This window comes from Salvia splendens, chromosome 8 (genome assembly GCF_004379255.2).
Source record: "Salvia splendens isolate huo1 chromosome 8, SspV2, whole genome shotgun sequence".
Classification (NCBI taxonomy): Eukaryota; Viridiplantae; Streptophyta; class Magnoliopsida; order Lamiales; family Lamiaceae; genus Salvia; species Salvia splendens.
Genome location: NC_056039.1, coordinates 4,282,961 through 4,301,669, shown reverse-complemented (window position 1 = coordinate 4,301,669; position 18,709 = coordinate 4,282,961). Strand labels below are relative to the sequence as shown.

The 18,709-nt window shown below is 37.0% G+C and overlaps 3 protein-coding genes across 7 annotated transcripts; 2 read left to right on the top strand and 1 right to left on the bottom strand.

The window, feature by feature from the left end:
• The first annotated feature begins 1,291 nt into the window (after positions 1–1,291).
• Positions 1,292–7,033, top strand: LOC121744774 (phosphatidylinositol/phosphatidylcholine transfer protein SFH6-like). Of its 2 annotated transcripts, none has more exons than XM_042138411.1 (14): positions 1,292–1,740; positions 2,305–2,608; positions 3,068–3,167; positions 3,274–3,540; positions 3,656–3,733; positions 3,819–3,920; positions 4,013–4,062; positions 4,151–4,250; positions 4,363–4,428; positions 4,553–4,663; positions 5,120–5,255; positions 5,894–6,267; positions 6,561–6,635; positions 6,717–7,033. In XM_042138411.1, exons 1-14 carry the CDS (start codon positions 1,707–1,709, stop codon positions 6,735–6,737), a joined length of 1,818 nt encoding a protein of 605 aa, XP_041994345.1. In that variant the 5' UTR covers positions 1,292–1,706; the 3' UTR covers positions 6,738–7,033. The 2 variants fall into 2 exon arrangements, with proteins under 2 accessions (XP_041994345.1, XP_041994344.1); XM_042138410.1 differs by having other exon boundaries at positions 1,293–1,740; positions 4,363–4,458.
• A 217-nt stretch (positions 7,034–7,250) lies between these two features.
• Positions 7,251–11,801, bottom strand: LOC121746240 (phosphatidylinositol/phosphatidylcholine transfer protein SFH12-like). 4 transcript variants are annotated; one of them, XM_042140176.1, is made up of 13 exons: positions 11,605–11,801; positions 10,965–11,062; positions 10,162–10,423; positions 9,988–10,087; positions 9,636–9,902; positions 9,267–9,344; positions 9,071–9,172; positions 8,939–8,988; positions 8,722–8,821; positions 8,494–8,613; positions 8,259–8,376; positions 7,774–8,153; positions 7,251–7,694 (listed from the first exon to the last, which is right to left on the bottom strand). In XM_042140176.1, the coding sequence occupies exons 2-13, from the start codon at positions 11,008–11,010 to the stop codon at positions 7,605–7,607; spliced, it is 1,713 nt and encodes a 570-aa protein (XP_041996110.1). In that variant the 5' UTR covers positions 11,011–11,062; positions 11,605–11,801; the 3' UTR covers positions 7,251–7,604. The 4 variants fall into 4 exon arrangements, with proteins under 4 accessions (XP_041996110.1, XP_041996113.1, XP_041996111.1 ...); XM_042140179.1 differs by lacking the exon at positions 11,605–11,801 and adding an exon at positions 11,392–11,478; XM_042140177.1 differs by lacking the exon at positions 11,605–11,801 and adding an exon at positions 11,180–11,307.
• Positions 11,802–14,685: 2,884 nt separating this feature from the next.
• LOC121745157 (diaminopimelate decarboxylase 1, chloroplastic-like) lies at positions 14,686–17,961 on the top strand. Its single transcript, XM_042138956.1, has 8 exons — positions 14,686–15,259; positions 15,370–15,544; positions 16,136–16,285; positions 16,498–16,659; positions 16,955–17,140; positions 17,284–17,406; positions 17,486–17,575; positions 17,731–17,961. The coding sequence occupies exons 1-8, from the start codon at positions 14,775–14,777 to the stop codon at positions 17,809–17,811; spliced, it is 1,452 nt and encodes a 483-aa protein (XP_041994890.1). The 5' UTR covers positions 14,686–14,774; the 3' UTR covers positions 17,812–17,961.
• Positions 17,962–18,709: the final 748 nt, after the last annotated feature.

The window sequence follows — 18,709 nt, the reverse complement described above, 5'->3', positions numbered from 1 at the left end:
GAAGCTAACTTGGGTAGCCCCGATGCCCAACCAAGCGGTTCCCGACGCCGACCGCAAGGTAGGAAGAAGGCGGCGGCCGAACGACGTCGCGCCGCGACTCCATCTGCCCCTGCTCCCGAACCCGCACCCTATGTTCCACCTCCACCCCCGAACAACTCGTTGTGGGCCCTTTTGGCCCAACTCAATATGGCCGATAGGTCAACTATGACCCCCACGCAACTTCAAACGCACGAGTCCATGATATTGGGTCTCCAAAAACAATTGGGGTTGGTGCCGCCGGATGCGTAGTCTTCCTCGGGTTATATTAGCCAATAATTATGTAATTTTTAATTTTTAGGAGTTTAATTATGTAATTTTTAATTTTTAGTATTTTAATTATGTAATTTTTAATTTTTAGGATTTTAATTATGTCTTTTTATTTTATTTGTAATTTGTTATTTTTATTGTGGTTTTTTAATGAATTTTAGTATTATGAAAATGTTTTTGTGTAATTGAATTTTATATTAATTGTGCTCGTCCTTGGGGAAGAGCACAGTTGTGGGTGTTGTGCTCTTGCCAGAGAGCAGGCATGAATAGTACCGCCCGGGCCCACAACCGTGCCGCTGGCAAGAGCACGGTTGTGGATGCTCTAAGGAGGTGTGGAGGTGCAGTGATTTGTGGTCCCACGCATTATGAGGGAGGGCGAGGGGTATGGGACCGTGACTCATATCTATTTGGATGTGTGAATCTGGTATGAGGTAGGCTTTAGACACCATTGCATTATGAGGCTCACGCCAAACCGCAAATCATTGAAACATATATTTTGCTACTATTTAATTTAATCGATTTTTTATTTATAAATCAACGTCAAACAATCACAATTTAATATGTACATTTTCTAAAAAAATTATTTTATATAAATATCTACATTTTCTTAAAAAATAAATTTATATAATTATATTTAATTATTAGAGCTGTGGTTTGGGGCTATAGAGAATTTGATACGACGGAATTCTTTCTAGTATAAATAAATTTATTTACCTAGTCAATAAGAACATCTCATGATTAAATACAATTAATACATTTTGCAGTTAGTAAAAAGTAAAAAACAGAGTACTTTTTTTTAACCGAAAAGAGGCAAAATCTAACTGAAATAGATTTATTAACAGCAGTAATAAATATATTCCTTCGTCTCCTCGGAAACCCTTTTTCGGTAGGCGAACATTCTTCATCCCTCCTCCCCCAGACACGTGTACTGGGCCCCACTCCTCAATTTATCCTTTTCCACCCCTAATTCCTCGCCCCCCTCAAAAAATCGCCGTCGCCTTAAATTTATCCGGCGATAATAAAAAATACCCTTATTTTCGCTTTATTTTTATATAAATATATTATTATATTCATTTTCTCATCTCCTCTCCTATCTCTGAAACCCCCCCTCTCTCTCGCTCTGTGCCTGCATTAACTATTTGCCGTTACGGGGTTTTACTGCATTTATTGCCGCGAGATCATCCTCGTGAATCGTCCCAGTACTTTACCGAGACCCTGTTTCGTTCTGAACTAACTGTTGGGCTTTCGATCTGGGAAGAATTTTAGGTTTTTTAGGTTTCTTGATCTGTATTGCGCGTTTTTAGCTGATTGGAGGTGGGATTGTCAGTGCGTTTATGTTTGGTTGATCGATCGACAAGATTATTCGGTCATCAGAAATTTGCTGTTGATCGAGAGTGGCGATGTCGGGACCCTTGGATAGATTTGCCAGGCCATGTGAGTGAAATTTTGTGCGATTTCTTTGTTGTTATCGATCTGCATTCGCTCTTAATTAGATGCGAGTTTGCAGATTAATGTGAACCTAATTAGTTTTCCAGATGTTTGGGCTTGTCAATTTGATTTTTTGCTTGTAATTAATCCTTGGTATCGATTTGATTTACCACTGTGTCTGAGCTAGGGCAATTTGGGGTACGGAGTATTAAATTTTCGTAGGCTGTATATTCTCAGAGGATTTAGTTTCTTATTGGTGAAATAATTTTCACAAGTACAATGGAGTACTAATTGTCCAGATCTTCAAAAGTTTGACAGCCGCCTTGCATTTTTAATCTTGTTAACAATTACTTTTGTCAACCCAATTGCATTTTCCGTTGAAAGTTATTGCTAAAAGTTATGTGGCTGGTTATTCCATCAGTCAATTTTAAGACCACTGGGTATGTCAAGATTGTTGGCTTGAAGTGTTTAGGGGTAGAAATGTAGAGAATGCTTCATGGAACCTGAATGCTAGATGTCATGCTTGTATTTAATTTGCAAGGTGTTACTTAATGTATCTACGTGAAACAGGCTTTGAGGGTTTTTCCGGTGGTGAGGAGAGAAGAGAAAGAAAGTCTGATTTTGATATTTCCGAAGATGAAAGGAGGACTAAAATTGGTTCTTTGAAGAAGAAAGCACTTAATGCATCTTCAAAGTTCAAGCATACTCTCAAGAAGAAGAGTGGTAGAAGAAAGAGTGACGGTCGAGTCAGTTCTGTTTCAATTGAAGATATCCGGGATGCCGAGCACCTGCAAGCTGTCGAGTCATTTCGGCAAGCCCTAATATTGGAAGAGCTTCTACCAGAAAAGTTTGATGATTACCATATGATGCTGAGGTTATATTCTTTATATAAAAAAAAATCTTTTGTTTATGGATAGGTATATCGATTGATATGTTGGAGGAGTGAGAAAATGGGGGTGAAATCGTGGTCATAGAGTGACGAATAGGTTTCCACTAGGATATTTAGTAAAAGAAACACTACATCAATCAAGTTGGGAGCCAAACACAGTATATCTAATATTGTAGGATCGGGAATTTAGGACGATAGCTAATATTGTACTATTAGACTCCATTGATTCATTCATGTAGCATTTTCAGAACTGCCAGTGTTTTACAGATACTTTCGCTTCATCATTGAGCTAAGCTTCGCTTTGGTGCTTCATAACTTGCCTACACCCTGAAGAGAATTTTCTTCTGAAGTTTTATTTTGGCTTGCCCATTCCCTGCTGCTTTTGTTTTTTTATTCAACTGAAAACGCTTCGATTTCTAAGAATGTTGAGGAATTTTCTTGCAGGTTTTTGAAAGCAAGAAAATTTGACATCGAAAAATCAAAGCTCATGTGGGCTGATATGGTCCAGTGGAGGAAAGAATTTGGTACTGACACAATTATCGAGGTAAACCAAAATTCTACTAGTGACTTGCATGCAAAATTGATTGTTTTCTTATTCTTATTCTCTATTCCAACTTTTGAAAGTGAACTCCATTTATTTTATCCATCAGGATTTTGAGTTCCAAGAGTACAATGAGGTTATGAAATATTACCCCCATGGCTATCATGGAGTTGACAAAGAGGGGAGGCCGGTATACATCGAGAGACTAGGGAAAGTCGAACCAAACAAACTTATGCAAGTTACTACCATGGATCGCTACATAAGATACCATGTCAGAGAATTTGAGAAATGCTTTGCAGTTAAATTTCCATCTTGTACAATTGCTGCTAAACGTCACATTGATTCTAGTACAACAATCTTGGATGTTCATGGTGTGGTATGTTATACACTCCTTTGCTTTATACTCTGTCTTATGGTCTTGAATAAGGAATAGGCTCTGTATGAAACCCATAGTATTTGATTATTGTTTTGCCTGTCCGATCATTTTCCAGGGCTTGAAAAACTTCACAAAGAGTGCACGGGATCTCATTATGCGGCTCCAGAAGATTGATGGTGATAATTATCCTGAAGTAAATACTAAAAACTCTGTTTTTTTTTGAGGTGGACTTTGTTGTTGACTGGTTTGATGCTTCTATTAATGCTTCCTTATTGCAGACTCTTCATCAAATGTTTATAATCAATGCTGGTCCAGGCTTTAGGCTATTGTGGAATACTGTAAAGAACTTTATAGATCCCAAGACAACTACCAAGATTCATGTATGCTTGCTTTTACCATATATCTATTTATGATATGTGGTTGAGTTATCGGCTGAGACATACTGATGTCTCATTTTCTTTAATCAATTCAGGTTCTTGGATATAAATACCACAACAAGTTACTTGAGATAATTGATGCCAGGTAAATAGGTGGTTATGAAAATATGTCATCTTCTTGTGACTAGCATTAAGGTATTTTGTGATCTGATCATATTTATGTGAACAAGCAGTGAACTGCCAGAGTTTTTAGGAGGAACATGTACATGCGCTGATGACGGTGGCTGCCTGTCTTCTGATAAAGGACCCTGGAAGAATCCAGAGATACTGAAGGTCATATTTTACATGGGGTTTAGAATACCCATATGTGATGTAACTGTACATGTATTCCCTCTCAAATTTCTTGTAGTACGGAGGTAGTTAACTGTCTTGCTTACTGGTGCAGATGGTGCTTAATGGTGAAGCACGGCGTGCCAAGCAGATTGTCAAAATTATCAACAGTGATGGGAAGGTAGTATACGCCAAGCCTCATTACCCCATGGTATGACTACCAGGGTCTTTTGCATATTTTAGTTTTATGCTGTTAAACAATCCTTTAGTGCGAATAGTTTTTACAAGTCTTGGTTATGCAACAGTTGAAAGGTAGTGATACTTCAGCAGAGTCTGGTTCTGAAGCTGAAGATATTGCTTCACCAAAAACCAATAGAAGTTTTTCGCAACTTCGGTTGACTCCAGTTCGTGAGGAGGTAAGGTTCACTTAAAGCTTTTTACTGATAGATAGTTTAATCTGTGCTTATCCCCACATGCGGAAAAATGGAATCTGTTTTTTTTGCGTTTCTTTCTTTTCTCTTTTTTAATTATTCCATTTTGTAAGGATACAAAGTGTTTGCTGGCATGATCTTCTTAAACATCTTGACATTGAAGATCTCAGATGAATCACAAAACAAACTTGCTTATTTATATTTCTTAACATTATGTAACTTGTTCAAAAGAAAAGGCTACATTCATAATGTAATTTTTATACTCTAGCCAATATGTCCTAAATTCTCTCTCTAGCCAATATATCCTAATTTTTCACTCTAGCCAACAGATCAAATTGGGCTTTGAAAATGGATTGGGGGAGTACTATTATCATGACACTTGAGTTCTTTTCTATTTCATTTTTCTCATGGGTGCTCAGGTGCTTTTGACTCATATCGCAGGCTAAGGCTGTGGGAACAACTAGTCATTTTGGTAATTTTTCTGGATACGATGAATACGTACCCATGGTTGACAAGGCTGTTGTTGACTCTGGCTGGAAGAAGCCGACAAACACTGAGAACTTCAATGTTTCTGAAGGTTATTGACCATTTCTTTGGTGCTCTCTCTAAATTACTTTATGTCGCCACTCTTTTCTTTTGTCTTGTCATCTGATTGTGAGTTGCTCCATCATATCTTGTGTTGCACTCCCTCTAACCAGCACAAATGTGAGTTAGCTTGTGTGCAGTTGCTTGTTTTCCCTTGTTTCTGCTCTTTTATATTGGATGAACACTGGTAATATGCAGAAGAAAAGGTAGGCGATATGATGTCACCCACATCCACCATCTAGAGTTATACTCCATCCGTCCCACAATAATTGTCACTCTTATTGTGGGCACGATTTTTAAGAAATGTAAAGAAAAGTTGGTTGGAAAAGTTAGTGGAATGTGAGACCCAATATTTTTATATTGGTTTTATAATAAAATGTGAGTGAAGTGAGTTAGTTGAATGTGGGACCTACTTACCATTTATGGTACAAATGAAGTGTGACAATTATTGTGGGACGTATCGGAATGGAAAAGAGTGACGATTATTGTGGGACGGAGGGAGTAATATATACATTGCTGATGTTTTTGTTTGCTGAAGTAGGTGGTTTCTTTTTTAGGTTTCCCATGTTTTATCTGTATAAATAGTTTTTCTTCCATAATGTTAATACTTGTGTGAAATTTTTGATCCAGGGCCAACGCCTGATTCACCCAAAGTACCTGTAGCATTTAATGCTCGAGTTTTGGCAGCTCTTATGACATTCTATATGGCCCTTTTCTTTTGTTTCCGTTCAATTTCATGCCATATCAAAAAGAAACTTCCCCATGCGTTAATGCAAGATGAGCAAACCGCTCCAGAAAATGACTTTAGACCTGCATCACCAACATCATCTCCCAGGGATACAGAAATCCTATCTTCTGTGCTGAAGAGGCTGGGGGAGCTTGAAGATAAGGTGATTACTCTTCAGACAAAGCCATCTGAGATGCCACATGAGAAAGAGGAACTGCTGAATGCTGCTGTCTACCGTGTGGATGCCCTAGAAGCTGAGTTGATTGCAACCAAGAAGGTATCTTCTGTCTGCCACATATTACACATTACATGACACCGTGGCTAGTTTTGGTCAGGGTTAAAAGAATATGAATGAATTAACCGACATGATGAGTGATTAGAACTGTAGGGCGGTGGTTCTAGGAAAACAATTTGCGAATGTGATGATTAGGGCTATAATTGATGTTAATCTTTAACCATTTAAAGAAAACCCTCTAGAATTAAGAATTATCCAGGTGCCCTCTTAAGCCATAGCCTTTCTTGCTGTTCTTATCATTCGTAAGCATTTACCTGTACCCGCCACCACTGCAGGCTCTGCATGAGGCTTTAATGAAGCAAGAGGAGCTGCTAGCTTACATAGATAATCAACAATTCGCTAAGCACCAAGTAAGGATTCAATTTTCTCTCGATCTTTTGATCACGTGTAATGATGTTTCATGCTGACATGCCTTGTTTTTCTATGTCCAGAAGAAGAAATTTTGCTGGTAAGCTGCACATTCTACGTGGAGCTTGGACGGTTGACGACATCTCTGTCCATTTTAATGCTTACCTAACCTTCCTCATCAGAGATGTAAACCGAGTTACCTAACCACCATCATAGAGATGTAACTGAAATGTAAATTTCCAGCGATAATTTTTACCGAGCATACATATATGGACATCTTTTTTCCCTTTCTGGAACAGTGGTTTTTTCCATTTAATAAATTATTTCTACATGTTACTGACACATTTAAACGATATTTTGAGGCAGAGTAATCTTCACTCAACTTTATGTTTTTGAGCCATTAATTTTTTCATGATACTTTAATATGAATTTTGTGCCTTGTTTGGATTTGCTAATATATCTCAGGTAATCATTATTGTAGCAAAATATTTGAAAATATCAGAGAATAGATGAGTAGCAAGTAATATCTGGAAGACTTTCATAACAAAATATTAAAAATAGACGTAGCAAATATATGAAAATATTAGAGAAGAGATGTAGCAAGTAATGTCTGGAGGACTTTCATAACAATATTAAAAAAATAAATGTAGCAAATATATAAAATTTGAATATGAAAATCTTTCTATATATATTCTTGGTAGGATGCATGAAATCTTGGAAATTTTCAATTTCCTTTTGGCCCCCGTCGTGCTGTAAGTAAGAGCGGAGAATGCTCGGGTCATCAATGAAATTCTCGGCCTACAAACGGTTATGTAGAATTCCAACACAAACAGCAAAGAAGGCTATTTACAGTTTACATAAGATTTCAACAGATTCTGAAAAACACAACTTTTATGAATGATGGGAAATGGTGTTTGATGCAGCACATCACCATCTCTGAAAATAATCAAAGCATATAGAAATTCTGCACTTTAGAAAGCGAAGAATCTCTTCTTTTTCTTCTTCTTCTTTTCCATGAAGGCAACGAGTTCCTGTTGTTGAACCAGAGTATCCTCCAAAGACTGACAAAACATCAACATTTTTGGTTTACACGATTCAATATTGCAAAGGCTATTGTGGGCAAAGATTGACTTTTATTACCTTTTTGGTATTAGATAACTCTTGCTCCAGCATGTTGATACGTTGCAAGGCATTGTTCAGCATCTCCTCCTTTTCAGGCGGCATAGTTGGCCTTTTGCTTAGGATGATCACTTTTTCCTCTAGCTCGTTCATGCGTTTCATCATGATGAAGTAATCCTCATTTGAGACGGCTTGGCTGGGCGAGTTGTTGGTGTGACTGTCACTGTACATGGAGGAAGAGTAGAGGGTGGCATCTGTGAGTCTCCTTGGCATGGTTCGTGTCATACGAACCATAGTCACGACTCCCATCACGATAGTCATTACTCCATTCAAGAGATGGTTGCTGATTCTATCAGAAGGCTTGGAATCATGTTTTCCAGGGAAACAATCTGCTGAAGAAGCTGGAAAAGAAGACAAAATAAACAATCATGAATCAAACATTACATGGAAATACCAAAACGACAAACATAAGTGACGTTCTAACTCGAGCAAGGGTGATTTTGTACCTTTAGGACGAGCGAAGTTGACTTGTTTCTCTTTTGTTCGTACAATAGTTGTAACGGGCTTGTCAATCATGGGTTCATCTTTAGCAGTCTCATATGCACTTGGTGGTTGCTTGGTCACCTGGAGGATGATAATAATATGAGACAAATAGAGCAGCTGAAATGGTAAAAACAAGCCCTGACTTGAAGGCTAATTAATGTCTAAAGCAAATTCTGCATCATCTTTAATCCAACTTACTTCTTCATGTGCAAGAGAGACTTTTGAATTTGCAATATCATCATTATCAGCTCTCGGGGATTCATTGACAGGTGAGAGGACAATTTTGTTTGTCCATTTATGCTCATTGTTTCGGACCATCTTGCAAACAAAAGACGATATATATTGTTTTAGGAATTCACTAGTTGGAATGAAACAAAATACAAGGACAACAATGCAACGTTTGGAGCTCAGTGAATTTAGAGAAACCTTGATTATGTCGGGGTCATTCCAAGGGCCCTTATCAGAGACCATGCAACCACCTTTATCTGCACAGGTGCATTTACCGCCCAAGAACTCCGGTAGCTCACTGATACAAAATCAAGCACGGATACTATGACATCAGAACTGCAGAAAATTGAAAGTAACCGAATTCTAATGGAAAACAGAACTCAGAATATTGTTCACAATATCAAGGTAACTTCACCTTTCATCAATGATCTCAAGAAGCTTGCTCTGGTATTTGTTACCCAAAACCTGGTTATGTGAAACACAACGACGGGTTAGTGAAACTCGAGCATAGTGTACCATGTTGTACTAAAGAGTAAAGGCAGCTCACATGGATCTTGGACGTGGTCTTTGGATCAAGGAATGATTTAACGGTATTCCACAAGAGCCTGAATCCAGATCCTGCGTTGATTATGTACATGCGGCACAGGGTCTGAAGGAAAAAGAAAAATCAGATTTCAAAATACCATCAACTTCAAGAAAATGAAAATGAAAGGGTTATTGAAGAGGAAAAAAGAAGCAATTACCTCAGGGTAGTTATTACCATCAACACTTTGAAGGCTCTGAATGAGTTCCCTAGCAGCCTTATTGAAACTTGTCAGTCCCTAAAAACCAAAATTTGACTTTTGTAAGAAATCGAATGACTTTCTCACAAGAGAGCTATGATCATTACACACATGTTATCTTTCATGTTCTTTGTAAAACTGAACAACCACATATTTTGGTGTTGAATAGTCTGATCTATATAATGTGAAGCAAAGTAGTGATAAATAAGATTAATAGTACATAATTTTATATCAAAAGGAACTCATTATTCATTGCAGAAATTCAGTTATATATGAAAATCCTATCCAATCATATCAAGAAATTTAACTATGAAAGATACCCTTACATACCACTCCTTGAACATCCAAAATGGTCGTGCTCTGATCGATGTGCTTTTTGGCTGCGATGGAGCAGGCCGGGAACTTGTCAATGAAGGTCCTCTCGAACTCCTGAACATGGTATTTGAGGTAGCGATCCAAGGTCGTGACCTGCAGGAGCTTGGTCGAATCAACTTGACCGAGCTTCTCAATGTAAATCGGCCTCCCATCTTTGTCAACACCGTGATGCCCTTGTGGATAGTATTTTACAACCTCATCTCTCTCCTTGAAGTCAAACTCCTACATACCATCATCATCATTTAGCAGTTTAAGATTAGGGTTTCTCCATATCTAATTACTACTACTACAATATATATAGATATACCTCCATGATGTTGTCTGAACCAAAGTCTTTCCTCCACTGAATCATGTCAGCCCACATTTGCTTTGTTTTCTCAATATCAAATTTCCTGGCCTTCAAAAACCTGTTTCATCAAACGCCATGATTAAGGACTACTACCTCTGTAATTCAGGGGATTGCAGTGACTGATCAAGTTACCTCAGCAGCATATGATAGTCATCATGTTTAGCAGGGAGCAGTTCCTCCAAGATAAGAGCCTGACGCAAAGCGTCCACAGCTTGCAACTCCTCAGCATCACGCTCGTCCTCAAAGACAACGGACATAACTCTGCTGTTACGCCGTCCCTTTTTGGTTAAAGAGTGCCTGAATTTGGAAGAGGCGCTGATAGCTGCCTTCTTAAAAGACCCATGCTTCTTTTTCCTCTCATCCTCCACTATATCTGTGTCGATTTTCTCAAGACCTGCCACAGAATTCACACCAACAACTCCGCATCACCAACCTATAGCTAAGAACCATAATTTTTATCCATTTCACCCACTCTTTCATATTCAATTAATCATGGTGATAAACAAAAATATTCAAGGTTCCATAAAATTCATGATATCAGTAATACATTAGCCATACACAACATATAATTCATTGCCAAGATAACTTGAAAGATAAACCCAAAACACAAAAAGTCCAAACAACTTGTGCTTCAAACAACTTTTGAATTTACACCAACACTGCATCACCAACCTCTAGCTACGAACCATCATTTCTATCCATTTCATCCACTCTTTCATATTCAACACATTTTGACTAATCATGTTGATAAACAAAACTATCCATGATTCCGTACAATTCATGTTTCTTATCATTTAATATCAGTAATACATCAATCAACCTTACAAAACATATAACTCATTGTCAAGATAAACCTCAAAATCCAAACAATTGTGCCTCAATAACTACACAAAACCAATCAAATTATGAAACATATACAAAGAATATGGACTGACTTGGCCTGAATGGGCGTTCAACAGCCCCAGGAATGTCGCCACTCATGACTGCAGCTCGCAAGTTTGACCACTGTAACAATCACGAACATGCAGTTTACCTGCAAGCAAATTTCCAATGAATTTAACAAAAAATTCAGCAGAAACAAGCAATTTATCATTCCAATCCACAATTACGCTATTAACCCCAAATTGATGAATACAATTCGAATGCAGACCTTCTGGTAGAAGATAAACTATACCCACCAAGAATATGAGAAAGATTTCAACTTCGAAGAATGCTTTGGAGAGAAGAGAGAGAAATAGATAGATAGGGAGCGGTGGAAGAGAAGGAGCCTATTATACCAATGGCCTAAAATATGGAGGGCCAATAATAAACAATCAATTGGGGAATTTTAATATCATGATCATGGTGATCATGATCAGCTACCTGATTATGAGTCAAAGGCACCCCATTATTCTTTCAATCCCGCATAAAATCAGTGGCTCCCCATTATTCGCTATTTCCCCTTCCCCTTTTAATTTAATATATAATATAGTTCGACCTAGCCTGCCATTGATGTAGCTCGAATCCATCCGTATATTGGTAGATAATGCATAAAATATCAATGGAAATATCGACTCGGTCTCGGATTCGGATTACCTCTATCGATGGATTTATTAGCTATTACTGTTGAATATATCTATTCTTCGCCTCGCCTGAACACACACACACACACACACACAGAGGCACGCCGGCGATTGCATGGAGAATATTGTCAATATAATTCACTGTGTATGTGAATAGTTCTAAGCTGGCGGACTAGAATCTTGACTCATTTATTATTTTGTCGACTCCTGATTATTTATCGAGGGTGTGGATATTATTATTTTGTTAAAGCTTAATGTAAAATATAGTCTCACTAGTGGTCCCAAAATTTATTTTTTTAATAAAATTAGTTTCCCACAAACTTAAATATTGGTCGAAAATATCTTAAAGTTATGCCTTTAGTGAATTTTCCACACGTTTGATTTTCCCTTGAATTAAATTCGGCGTGGTCGAAGTCGAATTGTGTAGGTGAATAAGCCGGTCAATATAAGAAGTGATGATGCATTTAAAATATTTTAATAGGACTTGATTTTACCCTATTTTTGAGTTTGCAACTTAATTAATCACTTAGCCTCCCAACCCCAATACACACTCTTTTCGGAATTTATACTACTATTAGAGTGTGAAATCATAGTAAGAAAATGAAATAAATATTAAATTCCTCTCTAAACTTAAACAGCAGTTTATTTTGTGCTTTTCTATATATTACTCCTCTATATAATACTATAGAAAATTTCCAAGTGTAGACCCGTTTTAGTTTAGTTGAGGGGGATCACTACTAATTATTAGTGGTGCTCCACTAATTTTTGAGAAGTGTAACCACCCCCACCAACAATCGATATTCTGATATTCACACACTCCCTCCCTCCCAATTTTTATTTCTTTGTGGTTGCCATGGTTTTAATCAATGTTTTAAAAACCGGACCGGACCGGCCGGTTCGACCGGTTCAACCGCGAACCGGTAGGCAGTCCGGTCCGGTTCACCCCTAAAAACCACTAGCACATTGAACCGCCGCGAACCGGTGGAACCGGCCGGTCAGACCGGTCCAACCGCGAACCGGAAACCGGTTTTTCAATTTTTCAGAATTTTTTTTTTTAAAATTTTGTTCAATTTTTCAAAAAAATTTTTTTTTAAAATTTGTTGTTGCTAAGACTTGAACACATGACCTCATCTCTAAATATCAACTTCTTTACCACTCCACCACATGATCATTTTGAAATATTATGAACATTAATTATCCTTATACATTAAATCTGAAATTCTTTTTCCACCAAAACTAATAATTCATATTAGTTTTGTATTCTTTTAGGATAATTCATTTTAATTTTATATTCTTTTAAGATAATTCATTTTAATTCTATATTCTTTTAAGAAATTGTTAATTATAATATATTTCTTATATTTTAATTATATTTTTACAATCACTATATTTTACAATATAGGAGTTTATAATTATACATAGACTTTAATACTAGTTTTTAATATTGTGTATTATAGTTTATTATTGTATTCAAACTTAACGTCATTAAATATTCTAATACACTAATATAAGACTTGTTTTCTATAATAATACAATTAAAAGTATAATACTATAATATTTATTGATAAAACATGTAATTAAATTTTATTACTTATAACTAAATAAATAAATATATATGTATAAACAGTATTACGGTTCAACCAATGGTTCGACCAGTGAACCGGTTGAACCAGTGAACCAGTAACGACACCGGTTCGCTGGCCGGTCCGGTTTTTAAAACATTGGTTTTAATTATTAAGTATATTACAATATAGAAGTAGTATGATTTTTCTGTTGAGTATGTTGACTACTGATTGCTTACGCAGCATGATTTTCGGATTTTGTATATTAAATGGACTCAACATATTCCTAAGTCGACTTTCCCAATATATATTGGGCCATTTGAGCATATTGTGCCGGCCCACTTCAGTACAACTGCTAAACTTTGCATTATTTTTCAATTTTTATTTTTTCCGATGTTTATCTTCTAATCATAATGGAAATATATTTATAATTCAATAAATTTTTATATAACTCCATATAGAAATGATGAGTTCGTCAAGAATGGAGTTTTCTATTCAGTGTGCTTTTTATTGGATGTAGAATTTCATATACCAGAATGGCAGAACACATTTTTCACACAATTTTGTTTATGGAGTGTCAATTTCGTCTGAACAAGTTAATTTGGTGAAAGTAAATCTATGGTAACACAAATGCTGCTCCTTCCGTCCTATTTCTTTTATAATATGGAATTTTATACTCCCAATATCTAATATTAGGAGTCCTAATTTACCATTATAGTTTGTCCATCCGCCATTAGAAATCTTGATTCATTTTTACTATAAATGGTAGGTAAACTTCACATTCTATTAACTTATTTCACTCACATTTTATTACTTCATTCATCCCACAATAAGAGTCAAATTTTGAGCGCGTACGAGTTGTAAGAAATACTCCTATAAAGAGTAATGAGATAAAAAAAAATTAATGGAATATGTGATCCACTTTTTATATTGGTTTTATAATAGAATGTGAGTGTAGTGAGTCAGTGAAATGTGAGACATACTTACCGTTTCTGGTAAAAGTGAAATAAGACTTTTAGTCTTTTACTGTGACTGAAATGACAAAATTTTACTGTTATTGAGAGACGAAGGAAGTATAAAACTAATAAAAATGAGTCTCATATTACATAACTTTTTTTCACCTACTTTTCTTCGTAAAACTCATGCCGAACTCAAATGAGACTTTTAATGGCAGACGGAGGTAGTACAGTACTATTGGTTTATGTATGAAATAGATGAAGTGATATTTTCATTTTGTAAAGACATTGGTTCGAACGAGACATTCCAAATATATAAATGTACTAGTATCACTTTACATAAGACAAATTATACTATCAATCGTTTTTCAAAAATGACAAAGTTAAGTGACTAATTATACTATCAATCGATTTTTCACTAAATACCATTATTGCACATTAATAATTTGAAGATAGTGTCAATAGCTACAGAGTGAATGAGTAACGGTTTCTAGGGTTTGTATTAATATGTTTAAAATTGAATTAGATAATTGAATTAATCTAATTCAATTTTGACTAATTTTCCTACGTTGAGCCGCCTTTGCTAAACCTAGAATTTGGTAGTTGAAACCTGAAACCATCTATCTCTGTAATAACTGGACTTGACACTTTTCACTTCCGCAACAATGGCGGCTTCGAACCTCCTCTCGCAGCCCCCAGCTCTCCCACACGGCAGGCACCTCAAGCTCTCCTCAAACCCTTTCGCCACAGCCCTCATCTCCCCCTTCAAATGCAAGCCCCTTCCAGCATCTCTCAGAGCCCGCCCCCCGAGGGCAATCCTCTCAACACCGGAGCCCCAAACACAGAAATTGGAGCACTGTTTCACGAAATCGGGCGATGGCTTCCTCTACTGCGAGGGCGTCAAGGTCGAACAAGTGATGGAAGTTGCCGAGAAACGGCCATTCTACTTGTACAGCAAGCCGCAGATCAAACGGAATGTCGAGGCCTACAAGGAAGCGCTGGAGGGCTTGAATTCTATCATCGGTTACGCTATTAAGGCCAATAATAATCTCAAGATATTGGAGCTTTTGCAGAGTTTGGGGTGTGGAGCTGTTTTGGTTAGTGGGAATGAGCTTAGGTTGGCTCTCCAAGCTGGTTTTGATCCGACAAGGTATAATCACTCTAAACTTTCATTTCGTTTTCTGCACTCGATGTATGGTATAGCATTGTTTAGTTTGTTGTTATACCTAGTTTTAGAGCATATCTTCGTTTGTGGCGCAGGTGTGTATTTAATGGGAATGGAAAGAACTTGGAGGATCTAGTCTTGGCTGCCCAAGCAGGTGTTTTTGTGAACATTGACAGTGAATTTGATTTGGAGAATATTGTGGCTGCTGCAAGAATTTCCGGGAACAAGGTTAATGTGCTCTTGCGTATCAATCCGGATGTTGATCCTCAGGTACTCAGATGCTTGGACATCTAATTATGAATATGACATTGCAAGTGTTGTTTGTAGCCATTTGTTCATTTGAGCTATTGTTTCATTATTAGAGTTATTTTCATGCTATACGAATAAGAAAATGTAAAAAGTTTAATGGCATGATAATTGTATTGATGGTTTCATCCAGGGTTATATGTTGCTTCGGATTACCTTACTAGATAGTTGGGAAGTATGGCACAATTTATAAATTTCATTTCTCATCCAGATTCTTATTATCAATGTATCCCTAATGCGTAAATGCTAGAAACCTTGAATTTAATTTCTTGTCCTAAATAATCATCGATTTTTTACATCCGACATCATCAAAATCGATGCTTTAAACTTGATTCCAGTCCTGGTACATGTTTTTCTATACTACAAGATGCAATGTGATTTTGCTCACTCGTGTGAATTATCAATATGATAATCTAATTCTAGCTTACTTAATCTTTAGTTTTGATGCAATACTTCCCCATATATTAGGAAAAGTTGTAGCTTATACTTTTTCTATGCTGAATTGTTTGCGTATGCTGAAAAGTTGCAGCTGTTCTTCTATGCTCTGTTGTATAGGTCCATCCTTATGTTGCAACGGGAAATAAAAACTCAAAGTTTGGTATCAGAAATGAAAAGTTGCAGTGGTTTTTAGATGCTGTGAAGGCACACCCCAACGAATTGAAACTTGTTGGGGCCCACTGTCATCTTGGTTCTACTATTACGAAGGTAGCTTCCGGCCATTTGACGGTGATATGGTTCCTGTTGTATCTGCTAGCTAATAGTCTTCCATATCTATTTTGGCCCTTTGAAATGTCATGATTTTGATGCAATGCTATCCAAGAATGCAACCTCTGTCTACAGTTATTTTCTCCTTGGGTTTCTGTCTTGTATATCTTGGGATTAGTGTGTTGTAATTTGCGAGTTGACTGATTCTCCAGGTAGACATTTTTAGAGATGCCGCAGTTTTTATGGTGAACTACATAGATGAGATCCGATCCCAAGGTTTTGAAATAGATTACTTGAACATTGGAGGTGGGCTTGGGATAGACTATTATCATACTGGAGCTGTCCTTCCGACTCCAAGAGACCTCATCGATACTGTAAGTATTGGTTACTTCTATTATCAATATTCGGATTCCTATAAATTGCATTTCTTGTTCTGCGTGTATTAGACAGTAGTATTTCTTTACTTACTCATATTTTCATTTGGTGATCGTCTGTTTTCAATTTTGTGACCCTTGCATTTTCAATACATCTGGTAGATAAAACTCATTTTTATATTGCCTATGTGCATTTCCTCTTTGTGTTTCCTTTTTTCATTTTCCCCCACATGTGATGATTTATTCAATGCCGTGCCATTTACTTGACTAATATGTAAGATTATTTGTTTTACAGGTGCGTGAATTGGTTCTTTCAAGAAATCTCAATCTCATAATTGAACCTGGAAGATCACTCATTGCTAACACTTGCTGCTTTGTCAATCGCGTCACTGGAGTGAAAACCAACGGGACAAAAAATTTCGTTGTGATTGATGGGAGCATGGCTGAGCTTATTCGGCCTAGTTTGTATGGAGCTTATCAGGTGGAGTTAGTGCTTCTATTTACAAATATATATATTCGGATCTTGTTACATTTTCTCTGTTCTTATAGTACTACTACTTTTCACTAATGGTTGACTAATCATCTCGCGTAATATCCCCTTACCTGCTTCACTTGTCACTGCAGCACATAGAGCTGGTTTCACCTACACCTCCGAATGCTGAGGTCTCAACATTTGATATAGTGGGTCCTGTATGTGAGTCAGCTGATTTCTTGGGAAAGGATAGGGAACTTCCCACGCCAACGAAGGTAGATTGATATATCTTCGTACATGATATGGCCATACCAATCACCTCTCGTCTCACTCAGTTCCATTCTTGGCTTGTAGGGTGCTGGATTGGTAGTTCATGATGCCGGTGCTTACTGCATGAGCATGGCTTCCACTTACAATCTCAAAATGCGACCTCCAGAATACTGGGTTCGTATTTTCACTTGCACTCATTCTAAACTGAATTGCCCCTAAACTAGAAAACTTAAAGTCGGTCTTGTATAAAATCAAACACACCCCTCTCATTATACTTCCACATTGGAATGACTCATAATCCAGACACTGAAATTGAGCTAATTTTCTAGGTTGAAGAGGATGGATCAGTGTCCAAAATCCGACATGGGGAGACATTCGAAGACCATTTAAGATTATTTGAGGGTCTTTAGATTACTTCTGGTGTCTGCCCATTGTTTCCACATCGAGTAGGTAAGTACCTTGCTAGCTGATCAAATTTATCATCTGCTCGCTGTCTGTATCTCTCTTTGTATTTCAGAATCTTGTGTTGGCTGAATAAATATCGACTTTTGTTTCCAGTACGCATTGAGCATCTCATTATTCTCACAAACACTGTTTGACACGATGAATGCGTGATTCTTTCATACTGTATTGTTTTGATTCGTGAAGGAAGTAAAGTGTATGTTCATTTGACTGGATAACCAAAAAGATAAAAAAAGGTGTAGTTTGTAAAGTACTACTAGCAGACAATTAGGCTGTGATATTAGAGTCGTACTGATAAAAAGGAAGTAAAGTGTTTGTTTATTCTGGAATTTGTATTAAAATTCACGAACCAGTAAATGAGCATATTACAGTCGTACTGATATTTATGTGACATTTTTATGCTATTCTCTCTTTTTTTTTCTCTGCTTTATTGTACCATTGAAGAACAGCTGCAAAAAGATGCAATGGATATGGTTGGCCCTTTGCCTTTCCGGAAATTAACTTGTTTTTTTAGAGTTAACTAACTACCTATCAAATAATGAAGAATATGTCAATTGTTGATTGTTTCACACCTTTAAAAATTTAAATCACAAAGTTTCAAAAATTCGCAATTGTCCATCCTATCAAATTTGTGGAAAATTGAAGCCGAGTTGGTGGATGAAGATGTCTTGATGGAGGCGGTGCTCAAGTAGCAACAAGGAGGGAATGCAGTGTTTGTTAAAGACAATGATAAAAAGAGGAAATTATTTAAGCTTGTCCACGACCTTCTCCACATCACTATAATTTGACATGTGTGCGCCAACTTAGCTCATATTTGCCGGAAAAAATGTTGCGAGACAATTGCAA